A 15,967-nucleotide genomic window follows, 5' to 3' on the forward strand; every position below is an offset into this window, starting at 1 on the left:
ATTTTGTTTCGCCTCCTTTTTGGCGTGTGAGGCAGACAAACAAACATGCACACAAATAAACAACAATTACAACTATGAGTTTTTGTTTCGTTCAAAAAAAAAAAAAATAATTAATCACAATTTGTTGGCTTTTATTCTGGCATTCTGTCGATGGTGTTTTTTTGTGTGGAGATTTTGATGATAAGATAGCCTGGCTGTGATGACAAGCATTGATTGATTTTTTGTATTTTTTTTTTTTTGGTTTGTTAAATGATTGATTATTTAAGACATTCATTATGCCGATAATATGGGGATTATGTTTGTTATTATTTGCAGAAAATAGTTTTTTTTTAAGTTGTTTTGGATACATTCGGAAAAAAGTGTCACAACGAATTATATGGAGTAATGATTTGTTGCTCTAAAAATAGGTTGAATGTTTATTTGGCAAGTTTGTCGCTTAAGTCTTTTGTTTGGCACATTATTAAATACATCAGTTTCAGAAATTTGTAGGAGCGAAATGTAAGAGTGGTTTTTTTTTCTTGTTGCTATTTCTATATGACCCATTATAGATTGAGAGAGAGAGAATTGAGAGAGAATTATATTTTTCTCCATAGAGAGAGAGTCTGTGGTAATAAAATTGCTACAAAACGTTGGATACCCATCTAAATTTGAAGGACTTTGAAAACCGTTAAAATTTACCCATCTTCTTGAAATTGTATGAATCTATAAAAAATAAAAATTTTATATAATTGTAATGGGCCTCATTGAAAAAATGTTTCTTTGGCAAACCCAACGTCATGACATTTGGGGAAGATTTACGAATGCGTTTTTGTAAAGGCCGACAAAACAAAAAATAGTGCATTTTTTAGGATTTTTTTTAGATACGGTGCCAAAAATTCCCGAATTCATTTAGGAACGTTTGTGAACATTTTCAAAAATATTTTTATGAGACTCGCATGTTATACAAAAAAAAAAAAAAATAATTTTAGGGAAACCACATAAAGAAATTCTTGGATGTTTTTTTTTTTAATATTATTAAGGTCCCCAAGACAAAAATCATAGATTTGTTCAAGAATATTTTTTAAGAAACCCACATAGAACTAAAAATTTATAAAGAAAAGCCCAAAAACATAGATAAATTGCGGGATCCAGAGACAAAAATCGAGAAATGTTAAAAATGAAATGGAACCCACTTCTATAATGAAAACCCAGTAAAGAAAGTCTTAAAGTCGGGCGGGGCCGACTTTATGAAACCCTACACCACTTTGCTAATTTAGTAGAGCTCCGCATAACAATCAAAAGTTTTTATGGGAGAATTCAATCATACACTCTATGATTACAATTATAATTTAAAGTTCAAAGGACTAAATATGCCGAAGCATTTGTATCTTTTAAATTCGGACTTGTGTTGCCCATTTGGTGCACAATTAATTTGAAATCGGATAAATATATATATGTGGGAACTATATCCAAATCGGAAACGATCTCGATAAAATTTTGCAAAGATATTTCTGTGCTGTCTTTGATATGTTTCCCTGAAAATCCTTGTTACGGAGTGCATATTACAGCTGTGGGTAACAAATATAACAAATCGGATGAACAATATATATGGGAGCTATAGCTATATCTGAACCGATCTTCAACAAATTTGACATACTGGCTTCTAGACTCAATTCGATCGTATGTGCCAAATTCCATCCCATTTGGGCAAATATTAGACGTTTGGTGCACAATCAAAGGTAAATCGGATGAAGTTATATATGGGAGATATATCCAAATCTGAACCGATCTCGATAAAATTTAGCAAAGGTATTTCTGAGCTGTATTTGATATATTTCCCCAAATATTGTTGTTACAGAGTGCATATTACGTCTGCGAAGGACAAAATTGACAAATCGGATGAACAATATATATGGGAGCTATAGCTATATCTGAACCGATTTCGATCAAATTTGGCATACTTATTTTCAGGCCTAATTTGGGTGTATATGCGAAATTCCATACAATTCGGACTGATATTACACGTTTGGTGCCCAATAAAAGGCAAATCGGACGAAGATATATATGGGAGCTATATCTAAATTTTGACCGATTATCTCCAATTTCAATTGGGTTCGTCCTTGGGCCAAACAAATGATTTGTGCAAAATTTCATCTAGATAAGGCAATAAATGCGACCTGTACTTTGTTTACAAAAATACATGGACAGACGGACGGACGGACATGCATAAATCGACTCAGAATGTGATCCTATGCAGATCATCAAAAGGAACTATGGGTCTATCTCGTTTCCTTTTGCCTGTTACAAACAAATGCACAAAGACATAATATCCTGACCACCTTGTGGTGTAGGGTATAAAAAAGGGTTCATATCATCTGTATCAGTAAATCATCTGATTTGCCTTAAAGTATGCACCAGTTTTTGAAGAGTCGTCTTTTCATACATATTTAGTGTTGGATATCAATTATGAATGAAAACGGATTCAAAATGATAAAAGAACCCAATTCCGGAGACCACAGATATCCTAAGGTTTTAAAAATTATATACTTTCGAGTTCAAAGTCTGAATTTTGAAATTCCCCCCTTGGATCCTTCGCTATATATATAGAACCTCGGACACTGGTGTAGTTGTCCATTTATGGATCACTCTCTCTCTCTCCTCTGATCTGCACCAAAAAAAAACTACTTACTTGGTAATAACTTAATTATTTCAACATTTCCATGGAAGGTGGATTACAAAGTCAGCTGTTTTAATTACCTGCAAAGAAGCCAAAGAAAATCGTAAAGGATTAGTGAGGTTAAGTTGTATTTTGAATATAAAAATGAATTTATAATTTTCAAGTGCTTACGAACTAATTAATTCTGAATACCTGTTGAAAATTGTGTTTGAGAAATCTTAGGTAGCAAAACGTCTTTGCATGGCCAATCTTAGGTAGAACCTACACCTGAGATTTGAGCCATCAAAATTCCTATGAAAAATTTTAATATCCTTGCCAAGTGATATAGTCTTTTTTATTTATTTTATTTTTCTCTTTTTCTTTGCAGTTCTTGAAAACAAGTGAAAGAAGAAACATGTCCCAGGAGTGTTGAAAAATAATTCGAATTTTTTCAAAATCCCAAAAATACTAGAAAAATAATTTTTACCACAAAAGTATTACCAGCGTTAAACGTCCCAATATTCCACGTGTCACAATGAAGTTCAAAGTGAAATTACTATTATTTACCCTAATATTGGGCTGTAGTTGCCTAGCCTCGGCCTATTCCGATGTGGAAGATCCCACCGCGGAGGGATATGAGGCCAGCGCCAATTTAAGTTCCTCTAATGAGGCATCGGAGGCCAATGAAGAAATTTATGACCCTGCATTGTTGCAACAACAGGTAGAGGAGGCGAAGAAAATTCTGCACGATTTGGATTTGGAAATGGAGACAGAAACCGAAGTGTCCACCAAGACAGTGCGCAATGTATCGGATAATCAATTGAATGCGGGAGGGGGATATGGTTCTGGGGAAAATTCACAAATGCCCAGTGGTGAGGATTATGAAAATGAAGAAAATTTCAAATCGGATAGGGAGGGCAGGTTATTGCCCAGTCCACCACCCACCCACATACCCGATTATGTGCGACAACAAATGAAACCCCAAGATGACTCTCAGGAACACTTGAATCTATCACAATCCCCGGAATACATGGATGAGGGTCACAATGAGCCACAGCATTTGAGGAGCTCTCTGCAAACGGCCACCATAGATTATGAACAGCCTCAATCCAAAGAAAATGAGGACATTGTCCCCTTGGCTATGCGTTACTATGATGATGATGGTGATGATGAAGAAGCCAAGGGAGGGGTGACGGCAGCCGCCCTACATGACACAAGTGGCAGTAACAACAACCACACCGACAATGACGAAGATGATGACTATCATGAAAGCGGTGTTGTGGGTGAAACCAATCGCCTAAACAATGGACCAGTACCCATGCCCCAGCAACAACCTCCGCCGCCTCAGCCACAACAACAACAATGGCCCCAACAAAGATCATTTGCCCTGCCAAATGAGCCCTCATCACAGAATAGCTCTGAAGAATATTACGATGAGGAAGTGTCATCCAGAGAAGATGAATTGATGGCAACCACGACAGCTCCTGCATTGCCAGCAGCAACACCCACACCCACAACCAGTAGCCAAAGTAGCAGTGACAGCCATCCGACAATGGTGATACTGGCTGCCGGCTTTCCCTTGGCCTATCAGCCAACCACAAGTGCCCCAGGCCCAGACACACGCAACAATAATGGTCCACCAGCAGCACCAGCACCACCTCAACCACTAATGACACCCGCATCTCCAACTCTGGGGCCAACAACACCGCCATATCCCATGATTGCCTCTGCGGCAGCAGCTGCAGCCGCCTTGCCAGCAAACAGCTCAAGTGGTGACAAAAAAGGCAAACAAATACCCATTGTGGCCACCACTACCACTGCATCCACAGCCACAACAACCACGACCACTACCAGTACAACAACATCCAAAACGCTACCGGCCAATCCCCCACCCCAGCCGCCGCCAACCACCAGCAAAACGATTAATGCCGTTGCCGGCACCAGCCGTCGGCATCTGTTGCCCCACGAACAGTTGCGCAACTACATCGAAGATGCCTACATTCGGATGCCATTGGCGGTGATTGTCGATCCATCGGCCGAATCGCTGGAGAAGACGAAGGCCTTGTGGAACGAGGCATTGCGTGCGAATTTGAATATCAAAATTATTTTGGTTACATTGAATGAGTCGGGTAAGTTGGACCGAAAAACGAAAGAGAAGAAGAAAATAAATGTGGGAAATGAGAAAAAATTGGGCGTATATTAGGGTGGTCCGGGATTTGTTGAAAGGGAAATGGAATAAAATATGGGATGATGTTGAAATAAAAATAAAGTGATCAGACCAAAAAATTAGAACCAGGAAGTTGGACTCAAAAAATCCGTCCCATGAGAGGGAAATGTAATATATTAGGGTGGCCATGGGGAGCTAGAGAAAACAAAAAATAGAATTAAGACCCAAATTGAACCTAAAATGAATGAATTCATTAAAATGTTAAAATCAGACTTCATCCTCGCCAAGTGTAAAAAATTTAATATATTAGGGTGGTCACAGGTCTGGGGAAGGGGGTGTGGGAAGAAGGTATGTAACCTGAATACTGAACCTTTTGAAATTAAAATCATTTTGAAGAAAATTTGATTCCAAAGTATGCCCTTGGAAATCTGTGGATTCGATTTTTTATAATTTATATTAGGGTGGTCTAGAGGGAAAAATAGAGTTTAGGTTCAAATTGAACCAAAAATGATTTTATTTTTAATTTAAACTAGAACTAATCCTCAGCCAACTTGAAACTGAAACCATACCAGTTTGAAGTGAAAGACACATCATAGAAAAAATATATTCCAAAAGTAAGCCGTAGAAATGTGTGGAATCTAAATTTTTCCACATACATTAGGGTGGTCGGGAGTATCAGAAAAGGCTCAATAACAAATGTTGTAGCGAAAATTTATAAATTATGCCGAAAATTTAGCCAACCAAAGTATGAGACCAAAATATCTGTCAATCATAGAAAATTGCATATATTAGGGTGGTTATGAGTAAAGATTTGGAAATAATATTCTATCAAATACTTCGAAAAAGTGTAGCCCAGAAAAAAAAACAATGGTAAGCGTTAGTCAACCTAAAAAAAATAATATATATTAGGGTGGTCCCAGGTCTAAAGAGGGGACAATTTATGTAAATTGAACCCATATCAGTTTGAAGCGAAAGACATATCGTAGAAAAAGATATATTCCAAAAGTAAGCCGTAGAAATGTGTGGAATCTAAATTTTTCCACATACATTAGGGTGATCGGGAGTATCAGAAAAGGCTAAATAACAAATGTTGTAGCGAAAATGTATAAATTATGCCGAAAATTTAGCCTACCAAAGTATAAAACCAAAATATCTGTCAATCATAAAAAATGGCATATATTAGGGTGGTTATCTTTACTCATAAAGTTGGAAATAATATTCTATCAACAGGCAACGTCATTGAATGAAAAAAAGCTACTTCGAAAAAGTGTAGCCCAGAAAAATAAAAACGTTAGCCAACCTAAAAAATTATATATATTAGGGTGGTCTCAGGTCTAAAGAGGGGGGCAATTTATGTAATCTAAAACAATATCAGTTTGAAATTACGCATATAATAGATTCCTGAGGTAAGCCCTTGAAAATCTGTGACATCAAATTTTTTTATATATATATTAGGGTGGTCAGGGGTACTATGGTATTGGGAAGAAATAAATTTCGAATTCCAAGAAATGCAAAATGAATAAATTACCCACGGAAATTAGCCTCTCATAATATCTGTCAATTATAGGAAATTGCATATATTAGGGTGGTCAAGAGTTGAAAATAATATGCGATAAATATCCGAATCAAAAAAAAACTTGCTTCAAAAAGTGAAGACAAGAAATTCGGATGCATGTGAGAATGTATAGTACATTAGAGGGGCCATGGGAAAAACGAACAATAGGGAAATCAAACAATTTAAATGGGGTTCAACTTAAACTGAAAATAAATTGATTCTTCTAAAATAAACAAGTTAAAAAGCAGTAATTTCGGCCGGGCCAAACTTTGAATACCCTCCCCAATTTGGAACGAATCTGATAATTTTCAAAAAAAAAAAAATCCTTAAAAAAATTCTGTTAAAATTTTAAAAATACCAAATAATGCCGTTATATTGGGGTCTATACGACGTGGGCCTACATAGGCATTGTTTGTCATAAGCCATTACCATATTCAAATTCGAAACTTGAAATAAACGATGAATAATGTAGCTAAAATCATCAAAATATCGTATATAGGGAGGTACCGTTATATCGGAGCTGTGCGAAGACCTGGACCAGCATGGAAAATTTTCTGTCACAGGCTGTAGCATCCATTACGAACTTCAAATACCACATCTCAAACGATTTCGGTGGGTATTGTACCTAAAATCGTCAAAATACCGAAAATATGGAGGTACTGATATATGGGGCCTATACGAAGACCTGGACCGGCATAGACAATTTTCTGTCACAGACTGTAGTTCCCATAACGAACTCTAAATACGTAATTTGAAATAATTCCGGTGAATAATGTCGCCAAAAGCATCAAAATACAGAATATAGGGAGGTACCGTTATATGGGGGCTATACGAAGACTTGGACCTGCACAGACAATCTCCCGTCATATGCTGTAGTATCCATTTCGAACTTCAAATACCAAATTTGAAATAATTCCGGTGAATAATGTCGCTAAAATCATCAAAATACTGAATATCGGGAGGTACCGTTATATGGGGGCTATGTGAAAACGTGGACCTACATGGCCCATTCACGAACTTAACCTGCCTACTGGAAAAATAAACATGTGTGCAAAATTTTAGCCATCTATTTCAATTCATTCGAAAGATTACAACAGACAGACAGACGGACATCGCTAAATCGACTTAGAATTTTACGCTGATCAAGAATATATATACTTTGAGGCCGGGTGAGGCCGTTATATGGGGCCCGAACCAGAACGTGAGCCTCTATATAGTGTTGTCATCTACCAAATCTCCTTAAATACCAAATTTGAGACTATTTCGTGGGTAAATGGGACTAGGATTATAAAAATACAGAATATCGGGAGCTACCGTTCTGTGGGGGCTATACCGAAACGTGAATATATTCTATGTTCCGCCACGGGAACTAGAACCCATTACGAATTACAAATGTCAATGTTTAGATAAATCCGTGAAAAAATGATCGAAAAACTTCCGAATATTTGGAGGTACCGTTATATAGCGGCTATACCAAAACGCGGACCGATATATCTCATTTTCAATACCAATCATCGTAGACACAATACAAATTGTTCTGCCAAATTTTGAAGCTCTACGCGAAATAATGTGGAATCGACTTCGAATTTTAATTAATATACCCTCCTTTTTAAGGTGGAGGGTATAAAAATTAAAATCCAAAAGTAAGCCTTAGGGTGACCACAGGTCAAGATAAAGGGGAAGGTATGTAAAGTGAACCCTGAACAGTTTGTAATTTCGCAAAAAAAGAAATCTGATTCCAGGGACTTTCAACGCAGATTTTATTTTTATAAAAATGGTGGACTTTTATTTGAAAAACGTGAATTTTGAAAATTAGTTTAGGAATTTTAATCGTTTTTTTAATATTTTTTATATCGTGATTAATTCTAAAACATTTTTTAAAACTTTAAGGACTTCAACGTAGATTTTAGATTTTTTAAAAAATTTGAAAATTTGAAAAAAAAAACATATTTCCGTTCCAGATTTTTTAGAACCATAAAAATTTGGAATTTAAAAAAAAAATTAATGGATTTTTTTTATAAATAGTATTTTTTTATCATTCTTTGGAACTTCTATCGGGATTTTTTTTAATAAACCAGTTTCAATAAATGGGGTTGCGTTTTTATTTTTTTAAAGAGTCGGTTTTTGTAAAAAGACTGTGAGGTCTTCCATCGTATAATTTTTTAAAAATTGCGATTTGTTTTAAAATTGTTTAAGGTATTTTAAAAACAAGATTTTTTTTGTGAATTTAACGCATATTTTTAGGAGCTTCGGTTGTGGTTGTGTAAAAACTATGGGAAAATTATGTTTTTAAAAATCATGGATTTTTCAAATAAAATATATTTGGGGATTTCCATTGTTGATTTTTATAAAAAAAAATGTTAATTTAATTAAAAAATTATATATATATTTTTGGGACTCCTATCTATTCTAAATTTTAGGGCTTCCATTACCGATTTTTTAAAATATTATAGTGCCTTACTTCCATGGGGGATTTTTTAAAAATATTTTTGCAATATTTACTTATACATTAAAAGCCACATCTTCGGACCATCTTAATATGCAAATATATTTCGCAAAAACAAACATCAACATCATCATATTAATGAGAGTAACATCATCAAATTTAATGTTTATTTACATTTTTATTGAGGAAAAACACACAAGCAATGGGAAATTTTTATGGAAAAACAAGATTTGCTGAAACTATGCCACCACAATGAGACTTTAAAACATCACCGGCATTGGTGTATGTGGAAGTCTCTTTAAGCTGTTATTAAGCGGTTGTAGTTTTATTTTTATTTTATTAAAACGAAAAACCAGCAGAATTTAAAAAAAGAGCATTAAATACATATCAAAAAAAATTGAATTTTTAAAATCAATCTATCGAAAACATCGAATATATCTATAAAATATGAAGTTCGAAATAAAGAAAGTCTATAAATGGAGTGAATTTCCCTAAGAATAAATTTTTTGTTGTATTGTTCCTTTTTATTTTTAAATTACAAAACATAAATATTTTCTGTCATAGTAGAATTGGTTCAAATTTGAAATTTCAACTTTGTCAAAAATTAAAATGCATCTCTGCATTAAAAATTCCCTTGTTTCTCGCAATTTGTGTCTCTTTTTGAACTCTCGGTCAAATCTCATTTTATTTTCTCTCTCTCTCTCTCTCTCTCTCTTTGCAGATATCCCAGCGGCATTTAATTTCAACAACTCTCGACAATTTCTGACCGGCTTGAACAGCATTAAAGAACACGAGGGCGGCGATGCCTTCCGTGGCATATCACATGCGGCGGAATTGGTGCCCTACGACAGTGCCGTATTTATATCGACAGCGACACTGGCCAATCACACGGATCAGGTGCATGATGCTGCCATTACGCTGCTGAAGAAAAGAATAAGGGTTGGTTGAAATATTTCCCTCCTTCGATTTATTGGCAAAATATTAATTTTTTTTTATTATTTTTATCTTTTATTTTTTTCCAACATCAGCTCTATCTCATTTGGTTCGGTGAACGTGCTCTGAGCGAAAATGAAACCCAAGAAACGGTGGGTGGAATTTTGGGTGAAGTTGCCATACGTTCCGGCGGCGAAGTGCTGCACATTGTGGGCAATGAAAATTCCATGGAATTGGAGGGGAGTACGGTGAGTAATTCGGAAAAATATTAGATATTATTAAAAAAAGTTAAATATTATTAAATACACCGTGGAACAGAACAAAAATAATTACAGGAAAAAATCCCTGTAGAATATCAAAGTAAAGGCAATTTTCGTAAAACTATTATACCCAGATGTAAAGATTATTCTGCGACTTATAGTGAAATTTGGTGTAGAATAATTTTCCCTTCGATACTTTGAGTCTAAAACGAAGTTTTATGTTACATTCATGCATCAACTCGAGAAGAAACCGAAGAAAAATCCATAAAAAAATATATTAAATATTTATTTTTGTGGCAAAATTGAACCAAATATTTCCTTGATATGCAGGGTGAGGTAAAAAACTGCAACAAAGTCGAAAGCCACACATTTTACATTTTTTTTTTATTTTATTAAATGAAAGCAAGAAATGTCGGAAATAGCATCAAATTTTAAAATAAGTTTGGATTTGTTCGAATTGGTCATCTTTGGCACGAATTATGGCTTTCAAACGGCCAATGAAACCGTCACACGCTGTCCAAATGTTGCTGGGCGGTATTTTGACCCATTCCCGGCAAAGCGCTTGCTTGATGTGATCGACACTTTGGTATTTTTTATTGACAACCTTGCTTTCCAAAATACTCCAGACACAATAGTCCAACGGAGATTGGTATCCGGAGATTTTGGTGGCCATTGTGCGCTGGAAATGAAGCGAGGAACCTCACTTTGTAACCATTCTTGGGTGGCGCGTGCTAAGTCCCGTTGTAATGTCCAAGGTCTGCGGCCAAAATGTTTGCGTGCCCAAGGCTTTAATACACTCTCCAGAATATTTTCGCGATAATATTCGGCATTTATTCTTATGCCACGGTCAATTAATACGAGCGGAGAGTGACCATCGGCTGTTATGGCGGCCCACACCATTACCATGGCCGGCGCATGAGTTCTGGTGGCCAACTGAAGGTGCACATTTTCAGCTGACCTCTTTGGCAATGTAAACACGATCATTTTGTTTGTTTACAAACTGCTGGACAACGAATGTTTTCTCATCGGGGACGGAGAAAACCAAATTCGGCAGTTCACCACTTTCGGCCAAACGAAGCAACTCTTTAGCTCCTTTGAGTCTATTTTCTTTCTGTTGCGGTGTAAGTTCTTGCATTTTTTTGGAATTTCAATGGCTTTACCACCCCGAGCTCATTTTTCAATATTTGCCGAATGGAATATTGCGATATGTTCAGCTCACGAGGCATTTCAGCTCGTCGGCCACTGCGATGCCACGGGTTTCGATAAAGTCTCTTTCCGAACCATTTCTGCTGATGTTGCTGTTTTCTTCCGCCCACTTCCTTGACGTCGGGTAACTAGCGAAGGTACGAGACACAAACGATTTATTCACATTTAAATACTGGAGTGCTCTAACGATAGCCACTTGTGGTGGTTTTCCAGCCAAATATAAAGAAATCACACTATCACGCTTGGATTCCATCACAAATAACTTTCTGAAAAATCTCACCAAAATGCTTTTGTACGCTTGTAAACAATATAATGAGCTGTCACTGGAAAAATTTGAACAGCTGTCGAACGAGTGGCTTAAAAATGACAGCAGTCTGAAGTTGGTTGCAGCTTTTTCATCACACCCAATATAAATTCCTGGTATTTATATAAGGTTTAGACGTTCGCCGTCTTCTAGGATCTTTTGTAGAATTTTATGACAAATAATTTTGTAGAATATTTTGACTTGCTACGTTGCCGCTTAATGGGAGTTTTTCAGAATTTTTGTAAAAAAAAGTACCAATAAGTCCCCTTTTGAGACTCGCTTGAGGGTGAAATTGTTGACCAAAATAATCCTTGTATTGTTAGCTGTAATATTTCCAAAGGCACTATATACCTAAAATGTATGGATTCCTAGAAATCTTAATCTGAAAATCCCCTTCTTTCGCGTTGTGGGCCAAGCATTTCTCTCTGAGCGACAATTAACAATTCTCTCTTTTAACACAGTTATTATGCCGTGAGTGTGTCACTCAGTGTATAAACTATTGTGAATGATTGTTATTTGCCCATGTTTAAACCACTGTCATTATTTACCTCTAATTAAAACCCGTTTTTACAAAAAATAACGAAATCAGATAAAATCATTCACAATAACCACAAACACTCACAATTGGCTTCTTCATGACACAATGGGCATCTTCGTATTAAAATGTAAACAGTTAAAGTCTCAATTTTGCTCTCATGCATGTGTATCTCTCACTCTCTCATTCAATTATAATAAACAGTGTGGATAATTTAGCGATTTTCTTATTGTTCGTGCTATTTATAATTAAAGCCAAAAATGTTTAAATTAAGATTTTTTTAATTTTTTTGATTTCAATTATAACTAAATTTACAACAATTAGTTCCCAATCAAACCCATTTATTAAAAAAATAAAAAATTCTCTTACCCTCTCTAATACACCCATTTACCCAACCATATTCTAAATACTCCAATGGCACTCCATTTTTTTTTCTGTTGGCTCCAAACTGCCATAAAATCGCAAAAAACAAAGTAATTTAATCTAAGAAAAAAATTGAAAGTAAAAACTATTTGTTATGCTTGCTCAGCATCAGTGCAAAACGGTTATGACAAAAAAAACTCTGTTCCGCCGCCATCCCTCCAACAATGATTCGGCATCTTCATCGGTTTGCTAATGGCGGTAAAGCTTGGCACTTGCCAGTTGCCAAAGTGAATGGCATGAGTATCATTGATATCACACGATGCAGCAATATGCCTCCAGTTTCTTTTACGCATTGAAAATTTCTAGCCTATGGTTGGTTGGTTGGAGGAGATTTTGAAATTGCTTAGATTACAAAATTAATGGGTGACACAAGCACACGCACACACACACACCCATTCAGAGATGCAATTGAAACATTTTTTAGAGAGGTATGTTTATTTTGTGGACTCAAATGAAAGTGAAAATATAAATAGATAATCCAAAGAAATTTGAAAATATAAGTCTCCTTTTTTATAATATCGAAACTTTTTCAAATATATATTTTCCCCCGTTTGGTTTGTATTCATAGGTCTGTTGCAGAACTTGTAAAATTTTGCATTTTTTTTTACGAAAACCCCTCATAAATTATAATTTAATAATAACTATTCTTTCCCTCCCTTCTTCCAGCTCACAATTGTGGCCGATGCGCTGCGTGGCTCCCAGGAATTGGATGTTCCGGTAGACACTACACTCTCCAGTTTACATGTGAAAATCGATAAACTGATGCGGAGGGCGGTATTGGAAACGCCCAATGGCGGTTAGTTATGGAACATAAAAAAAAACACAAAAAAATTAATATAATTTTACACCACCCTCCCACACTTTTCTTAATTTATTTTAATTGTTTTATAATCATATTTTTTAATATATGTTTAATGCACAAATTATATTTAATTAATTGTCTGTACAATTTTCTATTTCACATTCTGCCTCTATCTTCCTTTGACACAATTCTTCTTCTTCTTAATGTTTAATTTTATTATTTTTTTATATTAAAAATATAAATATGTTTACTAACAAAAAACCTAAAAAACAAAGTAGTTAAGAACAAATGTTTACCTTAATATTATTAGGGTATTCTTTAACCCATAATGAGCTTTAATTATTGAAACAAAAAAAAAAAAAAAACGAAAATAATTATTTCAATAAAAAATATATGTGAATAATTTAACAAATAATATTACAAAATAACAACGAAGAAAAGATTAGCTTTGGAAGAAGAAAAATCATACAAAAAAATACTCAAAAATTGTCACTGAAAACTAAAACACATTGGCAAGGGATCGAATTTTAAGGGTTTACCCTTAAATTTCCGGAATTTCTATTAAAAACCACACTTTGTATGTTTTATGGCATTGTAAATGGACAATATTTACACTTTCTGCAGCAAAATGCCTTCAAAATGCACCCCTGTTAATATTGGATCATTGTGAATGATCAACATGAACTATGTGTCATTGATGAAATACGAAAAAATCCCTTGATTGCCATATCACATTAAAATGCGCTTGTATGCAATACCATTGTGAATGAACATGATTTTCCATTCTAGCATCAAAATAGAGAGAACAATTTAAAATAATGAAGATCGATAGAAAATTACTCAGAAATGAAAAGTTATTTAATATTTTTTGGTAGAAATACAATCCAACGACACTTAATTTAAAATGCTAAACCAATCATAACAAGAGTTCCCTATATGAAGCCAGGAAACCCCGTTAGCTCTCATGTAATTCCTCGTTCTCTCACTAAATTGCCATTAAAACGTGTTGACAATTTAGCGTTTTTATAGTCGACATTTTTTTTATTTTTGTAAACAAACTACAGGTCGCATTTATTGCCCGATCCAGATGAAATTTTGCACAAGTCATTTATTGGACCTAAGGACGAACCCTATTGAAATTGGAGATAATCCGTCAAAATGTAGATATAGCTGCCACATATATATCTTCGTCCGATTTGCCTTTTTTGTGCACCAATCGTGTAATATTAGCCCAAATAGTATGGAATGTTGTATATACGACCAAATTAAGCCTTATGCCAAATTAGATCGAAATCGGTTCAGGTATAGCTATAGCTCACATCATCCGATTTGATTTTTTTATCCTCCGCAGCCGTAATATGCATTCTGTAACAACGATATTTGGGGAAATATATCAAATAAACCTCAGAAATACCTTTGTTACATTTTATCGAGATCGGTTCAGATTTGGATATGGCTCCCTATATATCTTCGTCCGATTTGTTTTTTATTGCATACCAAACGTGTAATATTACCCAAATAGGATGGAATTTGACACTTACGACCAAATTGAGCCTAAAAAACAAGTATGTCAAATCTGGTGAAAATCGGTTCAGATAAAGCTATATATATTTCTTTTTTATGAAGCTCTATTAAATATGCAAAGGATTGTAGGGTATCATAAAGTCGGCCCCGCCCGACTTTTAGACTTTCTTTACTGGTTTTCATATATTTTAGCGATTTTGGAGAACTACATTCGATTAACTTCTCATTCAGGTTATGCAGCTCTTTTTATGTGTGGTAAAAATTTCACAAGCAATTTTACACAAAATTCCATTCCATATACTATTGTGAATGGGCTTTATTTTGCTAATTAAACTTTGTTAATAGTTAAATATTTCAGAAGATGTAAAATGCTTATTTACCACCTGAATAAGGGTAACACTCTTCATTCACAATAGTGTTTCTTTCATTATCTTCTTTCGTCACGTTCGTGTGATCTCACCCGCTCTCACTAAGTTGACATGGCCAATGTTGACAATTTCGCGCTTTTATTTATCTTATGACGTTTTGTAGTCTAATATGGGGAATGTGTAAATAATTTTTGATGATTGGATCTAAGTATTGAATTTATATTTAGTACAATTTTGAAATATGATTTACAAATTGTCGAACATTTATTTTTTTTATTTATATTAAAATTACCATAAAACACACTGGCTCTCTCTCCCTCTCTCAATAATTTGCCATGACCAGAGTTGACAATTTCGCGATTTTATTCTTCTTTTGACGTTTTGTAATATTATATATTACAAAATGTCGAAATTTTTTTTTTTTTTCAATTTCTTCAATTTCCGTTCAGAAGTTAGGGTGATTTCCACAGACAGACGGAGGAAAAGGCTAAATTGACGAAGAATCTTAAGTTGATGGAGAATATACATAATTGTTGGGATCTAAAATCTTAATTGTAAATCTTTATTAGTTACAATCGGAATGACTTATCTTAGTATACCCTCCATAGATGGTTTTAAAAGTTAAAAAAGAGAATTCAATTTATTCACAATAGACTCATTCAGTATAAATAGCCATTCTCTCATTGAATTATATAAACAATGTTGACAATTTAGCGCTTTTTTTAATTATTCTGGTAACATGTACAAGAAAACGTTTAAAACTGAAAACAGTTTATATTTAATTTTAAACGAAAAAACTTTACAGATGA

The 15,967-nt window shown here is 34.7% G+C and overlaps 2 protein-coding genes across 3 annotated transcripts in view; one reads left to right on the forward strand and one right to left on the reverse strand.

The window, feature by feature from the left end:
• The window catches only part of LOC101900024 (mucin-17), a 167,913-nt gene that overhangs the window by 134,095 nt on the left and 17,851 nt on the right, over nucleotides 1-15,967 (reverse strand). The window lies entirely within an intron of this gene.
• LOC101900196 (uncharacterized) overlaps nucleotides 1-15,967 on the forward strand; it is a 102,673-nt gene that overhangs the window by 70,182 nt on the left and 16,524 nt on the right. For both annotated transcript variants that reach the window (XM_059122054.1, XM_059122055.1), the window contains exons 2-5: nucleotides 3,024-4,764; nucleotides 9,525-9,742; nucleotides 9,832-9,984; nucleotides 13,131-13,260. In XM_059122054.1, coding sequence (XP_058978037.1) covers nucleotides 3,171-4,764; nucleotides 9,525-9,742; nucleotides 9,832-9,984; nucleotides 13,131-13,260 — 2,095 coding nt within the window. In that variant the 5' untranslated portion in view covers nucleotides 3,024-3,170. The remainder of the gene's footprint in view (nucleotides 1-3,023; nucleotides 4,765-9,524; nucleotides 9,743-9,831; nucleotides 9,985-13,130; nucleotides 13,261-15,967) is intronic.

This window comes from Musca domestica, unplaced genomic scaffold (genome assembly GCF_030504385.1).
Source record: "Musca domestica strain aabys unplaced genomic scaffold, Musca_domestica.polishedcontigs.V.1.1 2, whole genome shotgun sequence".
Taxonomy (NCBI): Eukaryota; Metazoa; Arthropoda; class Insecta; order Diptera; family Muscidae; genus Musca; species Musca domestica.